The 23,682-nt window shown below is 43.1% G+C and overlaps 1 protein-coding gene and 1 long non-coding RNA gene across 3 annotated transcripts; one reads left to right on the top strand and one right to left on the bottom strand.

Moving 5' to 3' along the window:
- Positions 1-567: 567 nt before the first annotated feature.
- LOC115138719 (HHIP-like protein 1) lies at positions 568-22,690 on the top strand. Of its 2 annotated transcripts, none has more exons than XM_029675858.2 (12): positions 568-1,155; positions 2,619-2,851; positions 2,981-3,134; positions 3,377-3,636; positions 10,147-10,290; positions 10,499-10,645; positions 11,036-11,217; positions 12,180-12,306; positions 12,542-12,687; positions 12,915-12,996; positions 13,768-13,850; positions 14,384-22,690. In XM_029675858.2, exons 1-12 carry the CDS (start codon positions 865-867, stop codon positions 14,998-15,000), a joined length of 2,466 nt encoding a protein of 821 aa, XP_029531718.1. In that variant the 5' UTR covers positions 568-864; the 3' UTR covers positions 15,001-22,690. The 2 variants fall into 2 exon arrangements, with proteins under 2 accessions (XP_029531718.1, XP_029531716.1); XM_029675856.2 differs by having other exon boundaries at positions 572-1,155; positions 14,375-22,690.
- Positions 5,818-10,508, bottom strand: LOC135574363 (uncharacterized). The gene is made up of 3 exons (XR_010465413.1): positions 10,220-10,508; positions 8,776-9,000; positions 5,818-6,761 (listed from the first exon to the last, which is right to left on the bottom strand). It is a non-coding gene; the product is annotated as an uncharacterized LOC135574363 (long non-coding RNA).
- Positions 22,691-23,682: the final 992 nt, after the last annotated feature.

Raw genomic sequence — 23,682 nt, 5'->3', positions numbered from 1 at the left:
TACGATGCATAATTTAGAAAAAAATCCTGAAAATATCCGGACCAAAAATAAATAAACGCTAGAACGAAATGGTTCTATCAAAGAAATACAATTATTGGTGTGGAATTAGAAATATATATTATTGCATTCATGTGGAACATAATAATACATTATCTAATTTAGCTATATTAATACTGTATTAACATATCTAAATGAGTGAATGTATTTTTAGAATAATACAAGAGTGAGTTAATTGACTGACAGTCACAGAAGTCATATCTCCTAAGAGCATCTCCTAAGAACAAACACCAATTGATGTCATCCACAGAAGTGGAATAACTCCGGTGGATTTGTCTTCTGTTTATTGCATTAGGCCTTTTCTCAATGTTTTGATGCCTGTCTGAAAACACAACTGTCTCAGACAGGACTGTTACCATGACTTCCTCTCCTATTATTGTGTTTTGTGCGGGTATTCAGGCAGATAGGGGATATGAATAGTAATAGTGGAGCAAAGATGAGTTACGTCTGCGATCAAGCACACTTACAAAACGGAGGAAGCAGACAGCAAAATACTCTGCTGCGTTTCTTAAGACTGGGCCGGGACCGGTAGCACGAGAACTCGAAACTAGCCTATAGATAGGCTACAAAGATACGGAGACGACGTAATGTCTTGCGCGGTGGAATAACAAATTAAATGGACTGTATTCCGTCGAAAGTTGATTATTAAAGAAATAGAGCAAAGTGCAGTGAACCGATCGCTCTCTCTCAAACACACAAGGCGTCTACGGGACTGTAGAACCGGAGGGAGCCTCGTTTTTTTTGCTGGTTTGCACACATTTCTGAGGTTCAAGTGGGGCACTTTAAATGATCTGAAGCAACGTCAGAATGTTGTATTGTTGTGATTTACTCGGCCGTGTTTGGCACTCACGGATCATTCGGTTATATTTGTTGGCATTTTTTATAGCACCTGTGTTCTTACACCCACAATGTTTGGATTTCAAGCCCCCCTTCAAGCCTCAAGATGATCTCCAGTTCTGCGCAATGTACAGGAACTTCGGCTGCTGCGACTCTGCCAAGGACAAGGAATTGATGGCTAAATTCTATAAGATCATGGACAATTTCGACTATTATGGATATGCCAGCTGTGCTGGGTACGTGCAGGACCTTCTCTGCCAGGTAAGCAAAGCGCGGGTAAAGGTCGTTACTCGGTTGTTTTCAGAATTACATCATCCATCTGTTCTTGGCAAGTCCCGGGATGTTTGTAGAGGCATATTCTTGTTAAGGCTATAGTTGTACATTTTTTGGAGTGCTGTCACCCTTGCCACACTATCTAGCAACACTGAACAAAAATATAATTGCAACATTTTACTGAGTTACAGTTTATAACCTTTATTTAACTAGGTAGGTCAGTTAGGATCGAACTCTTTTTTACAATGACGGCCTACCCAGCCAAACCTGGACGACGCTGGGCCAATTGTGCGCTTCCCTATGGGACTGGCAATCGCAGCCAGATGTGATGCAGCCTGGATTCGAACCAGCAGGTACTGCAGTGACGCCTGTTGCACTGAGATGCAGTGCCTTAGACCGCTGCACTACCCGGGAGCCCATATAAGGAAACCAGTTCATTAAAATACACAAATTAGGCTCTAATCTATGGATTTCACATGACTGGGAATACAGATATGCATATATTACAGATACCTTTAAAGAAAAAGGTAGGGGCATAGCTGTACATAGTTGCTGGATATTGATGGGCACATTTTTGTCACAATCGCCTGGAGTGGTGAGTGCAGAGTCAATTGCAGAGAGCAGAGGAACTGGGGAAACCGTCTTTATTTGGATTCCCAAACGAACGCCCAAAACAATAGGCGATAGATAGACGGAAAAATTGTCTGACCCAACACAGGGCACAAACAGACAGGGGCACAAACAGACAGGAGCACAAACCGACAGGAGCACAAACAGACAGGAGCACAAACAGACAGGAGCACAAACAGACAGGGGCACAAACAGACAGGAGCACAAACAGACAGGAGCACAAACACGCACACCCTGACTAACAGAAAACAATCCCGCACAAAAATAGGCGGGACTAACAGGCTTAAATAGACATGAATCAATAAACAAAATAAGCGACAGGTGCAACCAATAAGACCAAACGAACAGAAAAGGATAAATGGATCGTTGGCAGCTAGTAGACAGGCGACGACGACCGCCGAGCGGCGCCCGAACAGGCAGGGGAGCCACCCTCGGTGGGAGTCGTGACAATTTTAGAGTGGCCTTTTATTGTCCCCAGCACAAGGTGCGCCTGTGTAATAATCATGCTGTTTAATCAGCTTCTTGATATGCCACACCTGTCAGGTGGATGGAAAATCTTGGCAAAGGAGAAATGCTCACTAACAGGGATGTAAACAAATTTGTGCACAAAATTTGAGAGAAATATAAACTGCTAAGATGCATGTTGTCATAACAAGCGTATCTCCTCAAATCGAAAGTGTATGTGCTTCACAGAACTAGGCAAAATGTATAATATGACAGGGGGGCTGCCCAAATGAAAGAGTTTGGTTGGTCCCTGACTCCCTTCTCACTTCTCCATTTTCTCCACCTTCCCCATTCCCTTTCTTTTCCCCCTCCTTCAGGAATGCTCTCCATATGCAGCTCACCTCTTTGATGCTGAGGACCCCAGCACCCCTATCAGAACCCTCCCTGGCCTGTGCCCTGACTACTGTTCACAGTTCTGGCTCAAATGCCGTTCCACCATCACCTTGCTCTCCGATGACCCGCAGCTAGCCGAAGCCGAGCCGGACCAGGACCGCTTCTGCCAGCTCCTGGAGCTGGAGGACCCAGACTACTGTTACCCACACCTTCTCAGGTGGGGCTTCCAAGGGTTTGCTTGGAATTGGGGGTGGGGTAGGGCAAATGTTTAAGATTTTTATGGGATTCTTATTGACTGTACAGTTTAATTGATTCAATTAAAAAACTTTTGTACACACCTCCTCAGCAACGAACAGCTGACACAGAACTTGGGCCGGGTCCGGGCCGACCCCGAGGGTTGCCTTCAGCTCTGCCTGGAGGAAATAGCCAATGGCCTGCGGAACCCCCTGGCCATGGTTTACGCCAACGACGGAACACACCGCTTCTTTATAGCAGAGCAGGTGTGTGTGCTCACTTTCCTTTAACAGTTTTTGTATTGCATTGTGGTATAATAGGGGCGGTTTCTCGTGCAGACACAGATTAGACCTTGTCCTGACCTGGCCTCAAAAATAAGCTCAATGGAGAAAAGTTTAATCTGCATCCTGGAAACCGCCCTATAGTGTATTGATTTTGTGTATTGTTGTATGTATATGTTGGCCTTACAAAAATGAATATCCCTAATAAAGTTATTATCGTATCGTAGGTGGGTCTGGTGTGGACGTACCTACCCGACCGCTCCAAGCTGGAGAAGCCGTTCCTGAACATCACCAAGGCCGTTCTGACGTCGCCCTGGGAGGGGGATGAGAGGGGCTTCCTGGGCATGACCTTTCACCCCAACTACAAGTACAACAGGAAGCTGTATGTATACTACTCTGTGGAGATTGGCTTCGATGAGAGGATCAGGATCAGCGAGTTCCGCGTCTCTCCCAGCGACATGAACGTGGTGGACCACGGGTCTGAGAGGTACAGTTACAGTGGGGCAAAAAAAGTATTTAGTCAGCCACCAATTGTGCAAGTTCTCCCACTTAAAAAGATGAGAGGCCTGTAATTTTCATCATAGGTACACTTCAACTATGACAGACAAAATGAGAAAAGAAATCCAGAAAATCACATTGTAGGATTTTTAATGAATTTATTTGCAAATTATGGCGGAAAATAAGTATTTGGTCACCTACAAACAAGCAAGATTTCTGGCTCTCACAGACCTGTAACTTCTTCTTTAAGAGGCTCCTCTGTCCTCCACTCGTTACCTGTATTAATGGCACCTGTTTGAACTTGTTATCAGTATAAAAGACACCTGTCCACAACCTCAAACAGTCACACTCCAAACTCCACTATGGCCAAGACCAAAGAGCTGTCAAAGGACACCAGAAACAAAATTGTAGACCTGCACCAGGCTGGGAAGACTAAATCTGCAATAGGTAAGCAGCTTGGTTTGAAGAAATCCACTGGGGGAGCAATTATTAGGAAATGGAAGACATACAAGACCACAGATAATCTCCCTCGATCTGGGGCTCCATGCAAGATCTCATCCCATGGGGTCATCAAGAACGGTGAGCAAAAATCCCAGAACCACATGGGGGGACCTAGTGAATGACCTGCAGAGAGCTGGGACCAAAGTAACAAAGCCTACCATCAGTAACACACTACGTCGCCAGGGACTCAAATCCTGCAGTGCCAGACATGTCCCCCAGCTTAAGCCAGTACATGTCCAGGCCCGTCTGAAGTTTGCTAGAGAGCATTTGGATGATCCAGAAGAAGATTGGGAGAATGTCATATGGTCAGATGAAACCAAAATATAACTTTTTGGTAAAAACTCAACTCGTCGTGTTTGGAGGACAAAGAATGCTGAGTTGCATCCAAAGAACACCATACCTACTGTGAAGCATGGGGGTGGAAACATCATGCTTTGGGGCTGTTTTTCTGCAAAGGGACCAGGACGACTGATCCGTGTAAAGGAAAGAATGAATGGGGCCATGTATCGTGAGATTTTGAGTGAAAACCTCCTTCCATCAGCAAGGGCATTGAAGATGAAACGTGGCTGGGTCTTTCAGCATGACAATGATCCCAAACACACCACCTGGGCAACGAAGGAGTGGTTTCGTAAGAAGCATTTCAAGGTCCTGGAATGGCCTAGCCAGTCTCCAGATCTCAACCCCATAGAAAATCTTTGGAGGGAGTTGAAAGTCCGTGTTGCCCAGCAACAGCCCCAAAACATCACTGCTCTAGAGGAGATCTTCATGGAGGAATGGGCCAAAATACCAGCAACAGTGTGTGAAAACCTTGTGAAGAATTACAGAAAACGTTTGACCTCTGTCATTGCCAACAAAGGGTATATGACAAAATATTGAGATAAACTTTTGTTATTGACCAAATACTTATTTTCCACCAGAATTTGCAAATAAATTCATTAAAAATCCTACAATGTGATTTTCTGGATTTTTTTTCTCATTTTGTCTGTCATAGTTGAAGTGTACCTATGATGAAAATACATGCCTCTCTCATCTTTTTAAGTGGGAGAACTTGCACAATTGGTGGCTGACTAAATGCTTTTTTGCCCCACAGTATGTGCAGTGTGTTGTGTTCTGCCCCCAAAAATGGCTGCTGAATGCGCATTACCCCATTTGCACACATCATGATCATTCTTTTTCTCCATGTTCTGTAAAGGGGTCTGCACACTACGGAGGCAGCCCTTACAGAAAATAACGGCTTCTGGCAAACTGTTGCTGCAAACCTTTGAGCAAGCTCATATTTTCACATGCAGTTAATTGTGTGGTAAACTGTTGCGGCAAATTTGCGTCAACTTGAGAACTTCTCGCAAACAATTCTGGGAAACTCGTGGCAAACATTCTACTGTATGCTGCAAATTTGCTGCAAACTCAATATGAATATGCAAATTAGATCCGGTTTTTGGTTACTGTGTGTTAACAACATTGAAATATTGTATCTACATATACCAATATATATCACATATCGCTTTAAATGAACTTGCTTCTCACAGAGAACTAAACATATGAAATGTACTAAATATACTAAACACGTATTCAATGTCTTAACAGATCAAAATAAATCAAATACAACTTGAAATAGTCTGCATGCTAATGAAGAAAAGAGCCAAGACTGGATATTTCCCAAATAAATTGTTGATTTAATATTTTTATGTAGCTACAACATTTACATGAGAGAAATGTGAACACTATGGGTATGTTGACCGATATTTAAAGGGGCAACTACAGAATTTACATGAGCCAAGTGTTAACTGAGAAATAGCTTTCAACCAATGGAAGTTTAAAAGATAATAAACAACATTTTAATAATTAAAACAACAAAAACTAAATCAAACCCAGTTCAGAGCTATTGCCTTTTTGAGTGAACTTTGGAGATGGCAGCCTTGTGGAAGTCCTTCATCCAAAGCTTGTTGAATGTATGCACTGAAACAATCAGTAAACACAAAACTAAAACTAAATTAGGATACTGAAAACATTTTCTATTTTGGCATCTTAAAAGGTAGACACAGCAGCTAATGGGCGGGCGGGTTTGGCTTTGTAAAAACGAGGTCAGCTGTTACAAAGTTGCCTTGATGTTGCTATGCTTCTAACTAAAACTGGCATTCTATATATTTTTCAGCAAGGAAACAATGTTTCTGCCTTTCATAAATGCTATATAAACAGACAATGTAGCTAGCATAAACTGGGACTTAAGCCTACAAAATCTACCTTTAAATGTGTGGCCAACTGTTCCTAGAGAACCACAGTACACAAGATTTCAAGTCTCAAAACAATTGATTCAAACTAATCAACTAATTATGATATTCAATCTAGACTGTAACTTCCTTTTTTAGAGACAGTTGTCTACTAGTTGTCTCTTCCTTCTTACTCAGGTGTATAAGGCTTGGGTGAAAGAAAAACAACATCAAATTGAGTTATGCCTAATATGGCAATTCATATAATTTTTGCAAAATGAATTATTGTTAACTGACATCTCAAAACCATCCGTGCAAGAAGTCTTGACCTGGTGCACACATATTTCTCTGTCTTCAGTTTGATTGAAGGCCTCAATCTGACTTTTTTAGTTGTAACTGATTGCTTCTAGAAAGAGAGAAGGAACAACACATGATCAAGATGTGCTAGCTACTAGATTAAAGCATGAAATATCTAATTGTTACAAAGAATGAATGTTTGGGCTACATTTATGAGCATGATGTAATATTAGCATTATATTTGTCTATTGTTGTATATTTATATATACACATACATATATATACACAGTACATTCGGAAAGTATTCAGACCGCTTGACTATTTCCACATTTTGTTACGTTACGGCCTTATTCTAAAATGGATTTTAAAAAATTATCCTCATCAATCTACACACAATACCCATAATGCAAAGCGAAAACAGGTTTTTAGAATTTTTTGCAAATGTATTCAATCTAAAAAACGGTAATACCTTATTTACATAAGTATTCAGACCCTTTGCTATGAGCCTGGAATCATACTACACTGGCTCCTACACTCATCGGATGTGGCAGGGCTTGCAAACTATTACATACTACAAAGGGAAGCACAGCCGCGAGCTGCCCAGTGACATGAGCCTACCAGACGAGCTAAATTACTTCTATGCTCGCTTCGAAGCAAGCAACACTGAAGCATGCATGAGAGCATCAGCTGTTCCAGGCGACTGTGTGATCATGCTCTCCGTAGCTGATGTGAGTAAGACCTTTAAACAGGTCAACATTCACAAGGCCACAGGGCCAGACGGATTACCAGGACATGTACTCCAAGCATGCGCGGACCAACTGGCAAGTGGCTTCACTGACATTTTCAACCTGTCCCTGACTGAGTCTGTAATACCAACATGTTTCAAGCAGACCACCATAGTGCCTGTGCCCAAGAACACTAAGGTAACCTGCCTAAATGACTACCGACCCTTAGCACTCACGGCTGTTGCCATGAATTGCTTTGAAAGGCAATGGCTCACATCAACACCATTATCCCAGAAACCCTAGACCCACTCCAGTTTGCATACCGCCCCAACAGATCCACAGATGAAGCAATCTCTATTGCACTCCACACTGCTCTTTCCCACCTGAACAAAAGGAACACCTAGGTGAGAATGCTATTCAATGACTACAGCTCAGCGTTCAACACCATAGTGCCCTCAAAGCTCATCACTAAACTAAGGACCCTGGGACTAAACACCTCCCTCGGGAACTGGATCCTGGACTTACTAATGGGCCCAGGTGGTAAGGGTAGGTAACAACACATCTGCCACGCTAATCCTCAACACGGGGGCCCCTCAGGGGTGCGTGCTCAGTCCGCTCCTGTACTCCCTGTTCACTCATGACTGCATGGCGTGGCACGATTCCAACACCATCATTAAGTTTGCTGATGACACAACAGTGGTATGCCTGATCACCAACAATGATGAGACAGTCTATAGGGAGTGATTAAGACAAAGGAGCTGATTGTGGACTACAGGAAAAGAAGGATGGAGCACGTCCCCATTCTCATCGACGGGGCTGTAGTGGAGCAGGTTGTGAGCTTCAAGTTCCTTGGTGTCCACATCACCAACAAACTGTCATCGTCCAAACACACCAAGACAATTGTGAAGAGGGCACGACAAAGCCTATTCCCCTTCAGGAGACTGAAAAGATTTGGCATGGGTCCTCAGATCCTCAAAAAGTCACATTGACTCTATACCAGTACCCCCTACATATACTGTAGCCTCGCTGCTGTTATTTTACTGCTGCTTTTTGCCTAGTGGTTAGAGCGTTTGGCCAGTAACCGAAAGGCATTATCATGCTGAAACATGAGGTGATGGCAACGGATGAATGGCAAGCTAATGGGCCTCAGAATCTTTTCACAGTATCTCTGTGCATTCAAATTGCCATCAATAAAATGCTATTGTGTACATTGTCCATAGCTTATTCCTGCCAATACCATAACCCCACCCCCACCATGGGGCACTCGGAACACAACATTGACATCAACAAATCGCTCGCCCACACGACACCATCTGCCCGGTAAAGTTGAAACTGGGATTCATCCGTGAAGAGCACACTTCTCCAGCATGCCAGTGGACATCGAAGGTGAGTACTTACCCACAGAAGTCGGCAATGACGCCAAAATGCAGTCAGGTCGAGGACGCGAAGAAGCTTCCCTGAGACGTTTTTATTTGGTTGCGCAAACCCACAGTTTTATCAGCTGTCCGGAGGGCTGGTCTCAGATGATCATGCAGGTGAAGAAGCCGGATGTGGAGGTCCTGGGCTGCCATGGTTATACGTGGTCTGGGGTTGTGAGGCCGGTTGGACATACTGCCAAATTTTCTAAAATGACAATGGAGGCGGCTTATGGTAGAGAAAATAACATTACATTTCTGGCAACAGCTCTGGTGGACTTTCCTGCAGTCAGCATGCCAGTTGCATGCTCTCTCAACTTGAGACATCTATGGCATTGTGTTGGGTGACAAAACTGCACATTTCAGAATGGCCTTTTATTGTCCCCAGCACAAGGTGCACATATGTAATGATCACACTGTTTAATCAACTTCTTGATATGGCACACCTGTCAGGTGGATGGATTCTCTTGGCAAAAGAGAAGTTCTCACTAACAGGGATGTAAACAAATTTATGCACAAAATTTGAGAGAAATACACTTTTTGTGCATATGGAACATTTCTGGGATCTTTTATTTGAGCTCTTGAAACATGGGACCAACACTGTACATGTTGCGTTTAAATTTTTGTTCAGTGTAGAATCCCCCCCAAAATGTAATTTGTTGAGAAGTAATAACTAATGCTACATGGTAAAAACAGCTGGTAGCCATGTGCCATTTCGCCATGACATGATGACATTCTATTTTTAGTTGATATGGGAGAAAATACATTGAAACTTCATATCAAATTGGGATAATGTTGTAGGTTACACTGGCGAGTAGACAATAAGAATATTTGCCAGTGCTAATTATTTATAAATCTTGTTATTTCCTATGGAGGAGATGTGGGAAGCTAAAAGGCTAGCTTTCTTGCTGTTTATAGCCAGCTGGCTAGCAAGCTGCTAGCAGATATATCTACAGCCTACAGGGAGGCACAAAACAAGGTCATGTAAATCAAACTTAAACTTTCATTACATAGGCCTAGCTATTCCTTAAATATGCAGTTGGTTTTCTTTCAAATTGAAAACATTACTGTGGTGATGTTTTCAACATGATTCTTCTTTGCCCAACTCAAATGGAAAGACAACAGAAAAATCTCTGCTATCGCCTTCTTGTGAACGTTGCTATTTTGAGAGTCTAGAAACGCATGGACCGGCGAGGTATCATGTTACCAAAAGGTGTCTGTGTCATTGCACAGAAATTCAATGGGAGGTTTCTGCTCAAACAAATGGGAGGTTTTTGCTCAAACAAAATCTATGCCAATACATTTAATGTATGATTTTCTAACACTGATTTCTCTGTGTCCAACACTTTCTCAGGATCATTCTGGAGGTTGACGAGCCTGCGTCCAATCACAACGGAGGAATGGTGATGTTTGCTGATGACGGTTACCTGTACATTTTCACTGGAGACGGGGGCATGGCTGGTGACCCCTTTGGGAAATATGGAAACTCTCAGAACAAGTGAGAGAAGAGAGGAAAACTTGTGGAACTCGCATTGAATCATATAACTTGAACAATTAGTTACAGCTGTTAACATTAACACTGTTGCTAGTAATACGTTACTTCTATTTACATTTAAAAAAACATTAAAACTACAAAGACAATCAGTAATCATACTTACAGAAAGACAGAGTGTTATGTTCCACATTAATTCTGCTGTCTTCTGCAGGTCAGCTCTGTTAGGCAAAGTTCTCCGGATCGATGTTGATGACAACGACAGAGGTCCCCTGTACAGGATCCCTTCTGACAACCCGTTCGTGCATGAGCGCGGGGCGCGCCCTGAGGTCTATGCTTATGGGGTGCGCAACATGTGGAGGTGCTCCTTTTTCCCACAACTTTACAACGTAATATGCATTCATTCATGAAACATTACACTGACAACTAAAAAAGTGTGGTAAGAGTTTACATTAGTGCATGGAATAAATAAGTAATAACTTAGTTATAACGTGTAAACTAGTTGTAATTATTTAAGTATATATATATATATATATATATATTATTATTTTTTTGTGTAATTACTTAATTTTTTAAAGGTATTTTCTGACATTATTGAACACATAGAGAGAGGATGACAGTGGGGAAAGATAGAGGTTGTGTCAAAGGGAAGTAGGTCAGATTCAAACCTATGCCGACACGGTAGACCGCTAGACCTAGGCCACACTTAAGTTGTTTTATTGGTCGACTTGTTCTTGTTTCTCCCATGGAGGTGTTCTGTGGACCGGGGGGACCCCCTGACTAAGGAGGGCAAGGGACGCATCTTCTGCGGGGATGTGGGACAGAACAAGTTTGAGGAGATCGACATCATAGAGAAGGGAAGGAACTACGGCTGGAGGGCCAAAGAGGGGTTCTCCTGTTATGACAAGAAGCTGTGCACCAACAGCTCTCTAGGTGGGCATCCTGTAGTTTAGCCTAATCCAAGATGAGTTTGTGCTGTATAGCCAACTCCAATGCTAATTTTCTTGCTGGTATCCTGTAGTTTAGCCTAATCCAATATGTATTTATTTCTTTCTTATTTCACCTTTATTTAACCAGGTAGGCTAGTTGAGAACAAGTTCTCATTTACAACTGCGACCTGGCCAAGATAAAGCAAAGCAGTGCGGCACAAACAACACAGAGTTATACATGGAATAAACAAACCTACAGTCAATAACACAATAGAAAAGTTTATATACAGTGTGTGCAAATGAATTAAGATTAGGGAGGTAAGGCAATAAATAGGTCATAGTGGCGAAATAATTACAATTTAGCAATTAAACACTGGAGTGATAGATGTGCAGAAGATGAATGTGCAAGTAGAGATACTGGGGTGCAAAGGAGCAACAACAAAAAAATCACAATATGGGGATGAGGTAGTTAGGTGGGCAGTTTACAGATGGGCTATGTACAGGTGCAATGATCTGTAAGCTGCTCTGACAGCTGATGCTTAAAGTTAGTGAGGGAGATATGAGTCTCCGGCTTCAATGATTTGTGCAATTCGTTCCAGTCATTGGCAGCAGAGAACTGGAAGGAAAGATGAGTTTGTGCTGTATAGCCAACTCCAATGCTCATCGTCATGCTGGAATCCTGTGGCTGGGTCACGGTGTGTTTTGTTCTGTGATTTCTTTCAGCTGTTTTTATTTTGAACTGTTCTTTATTTATCCTTAGACAGTAATGGAACCAGAGTGGGAAGAGATGGGAAGGGTGGACGTGACGTGGGGATTGAACCCCGGTCTCCAGGGTCATTATGTGCTTAGAAGGGAAGTGCTCAGGAGGGAATAAGCAGGAAATCCGGGAATCATCCAGATCAGGATTTCTGGAAAATCACTGGCTCTGCACGAAGTCTCTTATCTCCTACTTCTGTTCTCTTCCAGATGATGTACTCCCCATCTATGCCTACCCTCACAAGATGGGCAAGTCTGTGACTGGTGGCTATGTGTACAGAGGCTGTGAATACCCCAATCTGAACGGCATGTACATATTTGGAGACTTTATGAGCGGGTAAGGATCCCTACTGTACGTGTTCATCATTTTAAGTTCAATCCAAATCCTAAAAGGGTTTATGGATGTTTATACTGTATAGCAGGTGTTTTATATATATATTATATATATATATATATATATATATATATATATATATTCAGAAGGTTGTGTTTTATGTTTTCGTATATAGCCTGTAAGGAAAGCAAACAGAAAAATGTAATAAATTCTAACATGTAGAGTCTCTTCCCTATAGGCGTATGATGACCCTCCAGGAGAATAAGAACACAGGTCAGTGGGACTACCATGAGATCTGTATGGGCATAGGTCTGACCTGTGCCTTCCCTGGCTTAATCAACAACTACTACCAGTACATCATCTCATTTGCGGAGGACGAGGCAGGTAGGAGGAGTCACATTAAAGATATTTTTGTTTGCCCTTGGTCACAGGCAATGGAAAAGTTTTAAGCATCAGATCTCTAGACTGCAGACATTATGCCATTTTCCCAAACCAAGATTAAGCCTAGTCCTGGACTAAAAATCATGCTTATTAGAGAATCAAATCAAGTCCAGGAAACTAGCTAGATTTTAAATTACTGAAGGTGACATTTATTTTTTCTGTCTCAACAGGAGAACTGTACTTCATGTCAACTGGAGTGCCCAGTGCCACATCTCCCACCGGTGTGGTTTACAAACTGGTGGATCCCTCAAGGTAAGGATTTAAAGCCATAATCTGCCATTTCAACAGCCTGACCCTCCCACTGTTTGGTTAGGTGAGGTTTTAACTAAGTTTAGTGGCCAACTGCTCTTTTCTTGAAGATGGCAGAAGCCTAGCAACACTGTCATAAACACTATTTTTAAAAGAGACAAAGACTAAACAAATCTGTGAAACATGTTGAGCATCAATTCATGATTACTGATCTGGTTATTTTAAATCAGAAGAATGTGCCTGGAGTTCTTAATGTGATTTCTATGGTCAATTCAGTCTCTGTGTGTTCTGTGTTCTTATGGCAACACTGCTGATGAACAGTATTCTTTCTCTGATTTGGTGATGAGGTTTTCTTACCCTCTGTCGAGGTTGGCTCACCCTCCCTTTCACCAGAGTTCTAGGTGAAAGAAGCGGTGTGAAACTCTCTTTCTCACACTCCCTCTCTCTTGCTCTCTCTCTCTCTCTCTCTCTCTCTCTCTCTCTCTCTGTTGGCTGCTGCACTATATACGATTGTGTCAAGTTATTTGTTTTTCTCTCACTCACGAAGCTGATTTTAATTAGTCTCTACCACCGCAATGTTTGGAAAGGGAAGAGTAGAATAGGCCTTCAGCCTTATTTTGGCAAAGAGACCAGCTGAAACCTAATCAAATACATCTAAAGAGCCAAGGTCTCAACAGAGTCTGATGAAACTGGTGCAAACCTCTGACTACTCACCCTCTGATTTAGTTGTCTTCCCTGCTGAAGACTTTTCTTTTTGTCTTTTGTCTGTTTTAGACGGGCACCGCCAAGACAATGCCACTATGACCCGCTGCCTGTCAGAGTGAAGAGCAAGCTCATCAAATTCAAACCAAAGGAAAGTGAGTATGCTGGCTGTCAACATTCATCTCTGTCTGTCTGTCTGTCTGTCTGTCTGTCTGTCTGTCTGTCTGTCTGTCTGTCTGTCTGTCTGTCTGTCTGTCTGTCTGTCTGTCTGTCTGTCTGTCTGTCTGTCTGTCTGTCTCTGTCTGTCTGTCTGTCTGTCTCTGTCTGTCTGTCTGTCTGTCTGTCTGTCTGTCTGTCTGTCTGTGTCTGCCCCTGCCTCACCCTCGTCTGTCTGTCTGTCTGCTTTTATTTTGTTTGTTTTATTTTGCCTCCTTTGCTCAATCAAGCACTTATGTCAGTGAAACACTAGACCTCACTGCTTCAATTCGATTATTCACTTCATCGTCGATTCACAGATCATGAAGTAATTTGAGAGATGTTTTTAGACCTTTGAGAATGCCAGATTGCTATTAAACTTTTATTACACTGTTAGATTGGCATACATGCTAATTAAAACCTAATCTCCCACAACTATACATTAGGCTTGTCCATGTAGTTATCCAATCCTTATATTCTATAGCATTAACAGGAGTTGAACTACCGACCAAGCGACCCAATCTCTCCCCGCAAGAAGAGCCCGTCAGATCCCATCCCACTGAGTCTGCAGTAAGCGAGTCCGACAAGGACTGGCTTCAGGAGCTCATGGATATTCTGAAGGAGCAAGAGGCTGCCGCTGTCACCACCACACTTCCTCCAACCACAACCACAACCAAACCACCCAGGCACACACGACGAAAAAATCGCAGGAAGAAGGGCAAGCATCGGTTAGAGAGCGAGTCGGCATCAGCAGCTGTGCCACAGAATGGGGTGGTGAGACTGGCGGGGGACGAGCAGGGGCGGGACGACCGGGGGAGGGTGGAGATCTTCGCCAACGGGGAGTGGGGAACGGTGTGCGACGACCTGTGGAATACAAAAAACGCAGCAGTGGTTTGTCGACAGCTGGGGTTCCGGTTCGCCCTGAAGGCGTCCAAGCACTCGGAGTTCGGAGAAGGGAAGAGTCTCCGGATTCTTCTGGATGATGTACAGTGTGAGGGGACAGAGGAGAGCCTGCTGGGCTGTCAACACACAGGCGTAGGTATGCATAACTGTGCCCATTACGAGGACGCGGGGGTGATATGTGGGAACTCAGACTACGTAGATGCCTAGAAATGAGAGTCCACTGAATTTATTCCTGACTGTGTCCTAAGTGATTGTAACTAAAGCAAAGGAATATTGCTGTCTAACTTTTGTCTAATTGTTATCAATGGTGGCACTTATAGGTCTACCTCTTTCATTAAGGTAATATAATGCTGATTTAATTGTTGTGTTAAAGTCTTAAAAGGTTTCTATTTGAATGTAAGGTTTTGCTAATGCAAGACATTGTCTTCTCTAAAGCAAATTCATCTAAACAGTATTTCAATGAATGTATAAGGAATACCAGGTTATTTAATACTCACTCATGATCACATACTGAAATCAATTATCCAACCAGACCAGATATGTGTTCAGTTGACATGGAAAAAACATACAGTATATATATATACAGTACCAGTCAAAAGTTGTGACACACCTACTCATTCAAGGGTTTTTCTTTATTTTTATTATTTTCTACATAGTAGAATAATAGTGAAGACATCAAAACTATGAAATAACACATATGGAATCATGTAGTAACCAAACAAGTGTTAAACTTCTTCAAAGTAGCCAACCTTTGCCTTGATTGCAGCTTTGCACACTCTTGGCATTCTCTCAACCAGCTTCATGAAATGCTTTTCCAACAGTCTTGAAGGAGTTCCCACATATGCTGAGCACTTGGCTGCCTTTCCTTCACTCTGCGGTCCAATTCATCCCAAACCATCTCAATTGGGTTGAGTTTGGGTGATTGTGGAGGCCAGGTCATCTGATGCAGCACTCCATCACTCTCCTTCTTGGACAAATAGCCCTTACACAGCCTGGAGGTGTGTTGGGTCATTGTCTTGTTGAAAAACAAATGATAGCGCAAACCAGATAGGATGGCGTATTGCTGCAGAATTCTAAATAAATCACTGACAGTGTCACCAGCAAAGCACCCCCACACCATAACACCTCCTCCATGCTTCAAGGTGGGAACCATACATGCAGAGATCATCTGTTCACCTACTCTGCGTCTCACAAAGACACAGCGGTTGGAACCAAAAATCTCACATTTGGACTCTTCAGACCAAAGGACAGATTTCCACCGGTCTAATGTCCATTGCTCGTGTTCTTGGCACAAGCAAGTCTCTTCTTTGTATTGGTGGCTTTAGTAGGGGTTTCTTTGCAGCAATTTGACCATGAAGGCCTGATTCACGCAGTCTCCTTTGAACAGATGCCTTTGAGATGTGTCAGTTACTTGAACTCTGTGAAGCATTTATTTCGGCTGCAATCTGAGGTGCAGTTAATTGCCGATTTCTGAGGCTGGTAATTCTAATGAACTTATCCTCTGCAGCAGAGGTAACTCTGGGTCTTTCTTTCCTGTGGGGGTCCTCATGAGAGCCAGTTTCATCATATCGCTTGATGGTTTTGGCGATTGCACTTGAAGAAACTTTCATAGTTCTTGACAATTTCCGGATTGACTGACCTTCATGTCTTAAAATAATGATGGACTCATTTCTCTTTGCTTATTTGAGATGTTCTTGGTCTTATACCAAATAAGGGCTCTCAACTGTATACCAACCATACCTTGTCACAACACAACTGATTGGCTCAAACGCATTAAGAAGGAAATAAATTCCACAAATGAACTTTAACAAGGCACATTTGTTAATTTAAATGAATTCCAGGTGACTACCTCATGAATCTGGTTGAGAGAATGCCAATTGTGTGCAAAGCGGTCAACAAGGCAAAGGGTGGCTACTTTGAAGAATCTCAAATATTGTAATGCTCGGGGTGTAGTGGAGGAAGGAGTCAGATGCAGGAGACAGAGAATTCAGAGTAGCGCTACTTCTTTATACACCGACCAGGTGAAAACAGACGCCACTCAAAACAAATGCCCTAAAACACAGGGGAACTAAACAGTCCCAAAAACAACTCACGTACACGAACAACCGTGACATACAGGCGTGTACAATGAGTACACATAAAACAATCCCGCACACCCAGCAGGTGGGCCGGCTGGCTAATAAAGTCCAACTAATAAACCTAATTAACAACAGGTGTAACGAATAAACAGACAAGGAGGGGGAGGAAAAGATCAGTGGCAGCTAGTAGGCCGGTGACGATGACCGCCGAGCACCACCCGAACGGGAAGGGGAGCCACCTTCGGTAGGAGTCGTGACAAATATAAAATATATTTAGATTTGTTTAAAAAAATGGTTACTACTGGATTCCATATGTGTTATTTCGTAGTTTTGATGTCTTCACTATTATTCTACAATGTAGAAAATATAAAAAATTAAGAAAAACCTGGAATGTTTCGGAGTGTCCAAACTTTTGACAGGAACTGTATATAGAGAGAGTTTGTGTTAAAGTCTTATTGGTTTTTTCGTTGCTGTTTTTTTTGTTATTTCACTTGCTTAGGCAATGTAAACACGTTTCCCATGCCAATAAAGTGACTTTGGAATGAAGTTAGAGGGAGGGAGAGAGAGAGAGAGATGGGATAAAGGGGAAGAGGAAATAGTGTGGAGTGACAAGAGAGGATTAAGAGTGGGCAAAGTTAAAACTGCCAATTCGAAGCCTGGAATCCAAACGGAATATCGCTCTGTTTCTCTATTCAGTGTGGACTGACAAAATGCCTATTTGTCCAAGTCAAAATCAAATCAAACTTTATTTGCCACATGCGCTGAAAGTGTAGGCTTTACTGTGAAATGCTTACTTACAAGCCCTTAACCAACAGTGCAGTTCAAGAAGAAGAAAATATTTACCAAGTAGGCAAAAATAAAAAGTAATAATAAAAAGTAACACAATAAGAATAACGAGGCTATATACAGGGGGGCACCGGTACCGAGTCAGTGAGCAGGGGTACAGGCTAGTTGAGGTAATCTGTACATGTAGGTGGGGGCGAAGTGACTATATACAGGGGGGCACCGGTACCGAGTCAGTGAGCAGGGGTACAGGCTAGTTGAGGTAATCTGTACATGTAGGTGGGGGCGAAGTGACTGGATAGATAACAAACAAACAGTGAGTAGCAGCAGTGTACAAGCAGTCTAATGGCTTGGAGATAGAAGCTGTTGAGGAGCCTTTTGGTCCTAGACTTGGCGCTCTAGTACCGCTTGCCGTGCGCTAGCAGAGAAAAAAGTCTATAACTTGGGTGACTGGAGTCTCTGACAATTTTATGGGCTTTCCTCTGACACCGCCTATTATATTGGTCCTGGATGGCAGGAAGCTTGACCCCAGTGATGTACTGGGCCGTTTGCAGTGCCCTCTGTAGCGCCTTACGGTCAGATGCCGAGCAGTTACCATACCAGTGATGCAACCGTTCAGGATGCTCTCGATGGTGTAGCTGTAGAACCTTTTGAGGATCTGGGGGCCCATGCCAAATATTTTCAGTCTCCAGAGGGGGAAAAGGTTTTGTTGTGCCCTCTTCACAACTGTCTTGGTATGTTTGGACCATGATAGTTCGTTGGTGATGTGGACACTGAGGAACTTGAAACTCTCGACCCACTCCACTACAGCCCCATCGATGTTAATGGGGGCCTGTTCGGCCGCATTTTCCTGTAGTCCACGATCAGCTCCTTTGTCTTGCTCACATTGACGGAGAGGTTGTTGTCCTGGCACCCCACACTGCCAGTTCTCTGACTTCCTCCCTATAGGCCATCTCATCGTTGTTGGTGATCAGTTGTGTCGTAAGCAAACTTAATGATGGTGTTGGAGTCATGTTTGGCCACGCAGTTATGGGTGAACAGGGAATACAGGAGGGGACTAAGTACACACCACTGAGGGGCCCCAGTGTTAAGGATCAGCGTGGCAGACGTGTTGTTGCCTACTCTTACCACCTGGGGGAGGCCCTCCAGGAAGTCTTTGATCCAGTTGCAGAGGGAGGTGTTTAGTCCCAGAGTCCTTAGCTTAGTGATGAGCTTCGTGGGCACTATGGTGTTAAACGCTGAGCTGTAGTTGATGAACAGCATTCTCACATAGGTCTTCTTTTTGTCCAGGTGAGAAAGGGTGGTGTGGAGTGCGGCTGAGATTGCGTCATCTGTGGATCTGTTTGGGGGGTATGCGAATGGAGTGGTTCTAGGGTGTCTGGGAGGATGCTGTTGATGTGAGCCATGACCAGCCTTTCAAAGCACTTCATGGCTACCGACGTGCGTGCCATGGGGCGGTAATCATTTAGGCAGGTTACCTTCACTTCTTTGTGCACAGGGACTATGGTGGTCTGCTTGAAACATATAGGTATTATAGACTTGGTCAGGGAGAGGTTGAAAATGTCAGTGAAGACGCTTGACAGTTGGTCCGCGCATGGTTTGAGTACACGTCCTGGTAATCCGTCTGGCCCAGGGGCTTGGTGTTTAAAAGTTTTGTTCACATCAGCTACTGAGAGCGTTATCACACAGTCATCCAGAACAGCTGGTGCTTTCGTGCATGCTTCAGTGTTGCTTGCCTCGAGGTGAGCATGAAAGGCATTTAGCTCGTCTGGTAGGCTCGTGTCACTGGGCAGCTCGCGTCTGGGTTTCCCTTTGTAGTCCGTAATAGTTTTCAAGCCCTGCCACATCTGACGAGCACCCCAACAGATCCACAGATAATGCACTCTCTATTGCACTCCACACTGCCCTTTCCCACCTGGACAAAAGGAACACCTACGTGAAAATGCTTCTCATTAACTACAGATCAGCGTTCAACACCATAGTGTAGGGTTCCCCAACGGGCCGCCCGCGTATCAAATGTAGTTTTCAGAATAAATTTAAAAAATATATATATATATTTTAGGGTGAATTTTCATTGTTGGACATAAGACCATCCAGTAAGGATATTTATTTTTATTGGCCCGCGACTGAATCTAGTTGATGATCCCTGCCATCGCTTAGAGATGAGCTTGGAGGGCACTAAGGACCCTGTGACGGTACACCTCCCTTTGGAATTGGACTTCCTGACAGGCCGCCCCCAGCTGGTGAGGGTAGGCAACAATACATCCACCTCGCTGACCCGCAACACGGTTAGTCCCCTGCTGCACTCCTTGTTCACCCACGGCTGCCTGGCCACGCACAACTGAAACACCATCATTAAGTTTGCCCGGCTACAGGACGGTGGTAGGTCTGACCACCGACAACGATTAGACAGCCTATTGGGTGGAGGTCAGAGACCTGGCAACCTCTCCCTCAACGTGAGCAAGATAAAGGAGCTGATCGTGGACTACAGGAAAAGGAGGGCCGAGCACTCCCCCATTCACAAAAACGGGGCTGTTATGGAGCAGGTCGAGAGCTTCAAGTTCCTTGGTATCCATATCACCAAGAACCTATCGTGGTCCAAACAAACCAACATTGAAGAGGGCAGACAACGCATTTTCCCCCTCAGGAGGCTGAAAAGATTTGGAAAGGTAGCTCAGATCTTCAAAAAGTTCTACAGCTGCACCATCAAGAGCATCCTGACTGGTTGTATCACTGCTTGGCACGGCAACTGCTCAGCATCCGACAGCAAGGTACTACAGAGTGTAGTGCGTACGGCCCAGTACATCACTGGGGCTGAGCTTCCTGTCATCCAGGACCTCTATTCCAGGCGGTGTCAGAGGAAGGCCCTAAAGTCATAGGCTGTTCTCTCTACTACAGCATGGCAAGCGGAACTGGGAGGCCAAGTCTGGGACTAAAAGACTCCTTAATAAGGCTAGGCATCCCGCTAGCTGGACACCTGTCGACAGCATCCGGTGATATTGAAGGGCGCGCAATTCAGATAAATAATCGTATGAAACATTTATGAACATACAAAACTACCTTATATCTGTTAAAAGCTTAAATTCTTGTTAATCTAACTCCATTGTCCGATTTACAATAGGCTTTACAGCGAAAGCATACCATGCGATTGTTTGAGGACGGCGCCCTACATCAACATATTTTTCAACCAGCACAGGCTTCATAAAATCACAAATAGCGATTAAATAAATCACTTACTTTTGAAAATCTTCTTCTGTTTGCAATCCCAAGGGTTCCAGCTACAACATGAATGGTCATTTTGTTAGATAAAATCCTTGTTTATATCCCAAAAAGGAAGTTTAGTTGGCGCCATCGAGTTCAGTGATCTACTCGTTCAACATGCAGACAAAGGAGTCCAAAAAGCTACCCCTAAACTTTGTTCAAACAAGTCAAACTATACAAGACAAACGTTTCTATTTAATCCTCAGGTACCTTAAAATGTAATTAAACTATCAAATTTAATACGGGAAGAAGTATGTTCTATAGAAAAGTCAAATTAGCAGGTGCGCCTCGTCTTCGTCACGCGCGGACAGACTGATTTTCCACTGGGACTCTATACCAAAACTCCAAATTCTTCCTTGTTTTGGAAGAAACAAGCCTGAAAACTTAAACAAAGACTATTGACATCTAGTGGAAGCCATAGGAATTGCAATCTGGGAGCTAGAATTGCATAGGACCCATAGCTTTCCATTATAAGAGCCTGGGTCCTCAAAAAAATTACATTTCCGTTAGTTTTTTCTTTGGATTTCCACCTACCATATCAATTGTGTTATAGTCTCATATATTATTTTACAATTTCTACAAACTTCAAAGTGCTTTCTATCTAGGGCTACCAATTATATGCATATCCTGGCTTCTGGGCCTGAGTAACAGTAACAGTTTACTTTTGGCATATCAGTCAGGTGGAAATTCAGGAAAATAGACCATAGCCCTAAGAAGTTTTAACAGCTTCTACCCCCAAGCCATAAGACTGATGAACAGTTAATCAAATGGCTACCCGGACTATTTGCATTGACCCACTTATTTTATTGTTATTATGTTTTGCACTGACTCTCTTGCACAGTCTCGATGTACACTCACTGGACTTTAATTACACACTCACACATACTACACTGACATTCCAACACACACATTAATATTTACGCACACACATACATTCACACTCTTCACATACACTGTTGCTACTCTCTGTTTATTATCTATGCATAGTCACTTTACCCCTACCTACATGTACATATTACCTCAATTACCTCGACTAACCCGTACCCCTGCACATTGACTCGTTACCGGTACCCCCTATATATAGCCTTGTTATTGCTATTTTATTGTGCTACTATTTTTTTCATTCATTTATTTAGCAAATGCTTCTTACTTATTTAAAAAAAAACTTTGCATTGTTTGTTAAGGGCTCGTAAGTAAGCATTTCATAGTAAGGTCTAAACCTATTGTATTCGGCGCATGTTTGACAAATACAATTTGATTGGCACCTGATTTTATCTAGGCCTACTTTTAATGTAAGATGTCCTTGAGTGCCCTGAAAGGTGTACGACAAATAAAATATATTATCGTAATTATCAATGCTATATACAGAGCAAAAGTTGTGGTTATAGTATCAAATTCAGCAGTCTAAATGTACCACCTTTCAAACTCCAAAGTCAATGACACCCTGCTCATATGAATCAGCCTGTTGTCGTTGTGAGAGTGACCCCTCTTCCGCTTTGACCAGGATCATTGATATGCCAAGCATTAAGTAACACAGCTAGTGCCAGGCTTTCCCTGCCAACAAGAGACAGAGTGTGTGTAGTGGAAAGAAAGGCAACCTGTAGATTTTTTAAATTAACTCGACTTTATTGCTGTTGGCTCTGACCCTATGGCACTCAGTCTGTAGTCAAGTGTGTATCTATGAATTTGTGGATTTATTTATATTCTGCTTTACACTAATTATGCTTTTGAGCTCTGGGTCCACAAAAACTTGCTAATAAAGTGTTTATTCTCCAGTGTTTTTTCACTCTCAGGTTTCATTGGCCCTCATTAACAATGGAATGTGTGTGTGACAATTTGAAAGAGAGACCTGTGGTCAGACAGGGGACACCAAACAAAAACATTAGGGTCATATTCACTAGAAACCATAACCTCGGCAGCCCAGAACGAAAATCTGGCACCAGGTACTCGACTATTTTGCTACAATACTATTTATGTTATGTGCGTCTGTCCACAAGAAATGACTAGGAACCAAACAGAATCAATTGGAAGGAAGCAGACAGGGACTATGTGGATTTGTCCAATAAGAAACTTGTGTGCATTAATCAATACAACCCACGGTATATTTAGTTTAAAGTGAAAACACGTTTGATGGTACACTCAAATGACATGTTCCAGATACCACTAGGGGACAGTGGTATCTGGAGATTCATTTACAAAGATACCATTAGTTAGGGCAGACATTGCAAATTGAGGGGGGATGTTGTAAACTAACACAACCACCCCAAACACTACCACACCCAAACACTACCGTACACAACCGCCCTAAATATGACCAGAAACAACAGCACCCAACATCACAACACACAACCACCCTCAAAACCTACAACAGATAACCACCAACAAACACTTCCACACACAACCACTCCAAACACGGCCACACACAACCATCCCAAACACCACCGTGCACAAACACTACCACACACAACCACCAACAAAAACTACCATAAACACCCACCCCCAAAAACTACGACACAAACCACCCCAAATACTCCCACCCACAAAACCCACCACACACAACCACCCCAAAAATATACCACACACAACCGCCCCAAACACTACCACACAACCACCCTCAAACACCACTGTACACAACCACCCCCAAACATTACCACACACAACCACCCCCAAACACAAACACCCTCAAACACTACCACAAACAATCACACCAAACATTACCACTCACTATCACCCTCAAACACTACAATACACAACCACCCTCAAAAAC

This window comes from Oncorhynchus nerka, linkage group LG12 (assembly GCF_034236695.1).
Source record: "Oncorhynchus nerka isolate Pitt River linkage group LG12, Oner_Uvic_2.0, whole genome shotgun sequence".
Taxonomy (NCBI): domain Eukaryota; kingdom Metazoa; phylum Chordata; class Actinopteri; order Salmoniformes; family Salmonidae; genus Oncorhynchus; species Oncorhynchus nerka.
This window is presented reverse-complemented; position numbering and strand designations above follow the sequence as displayed.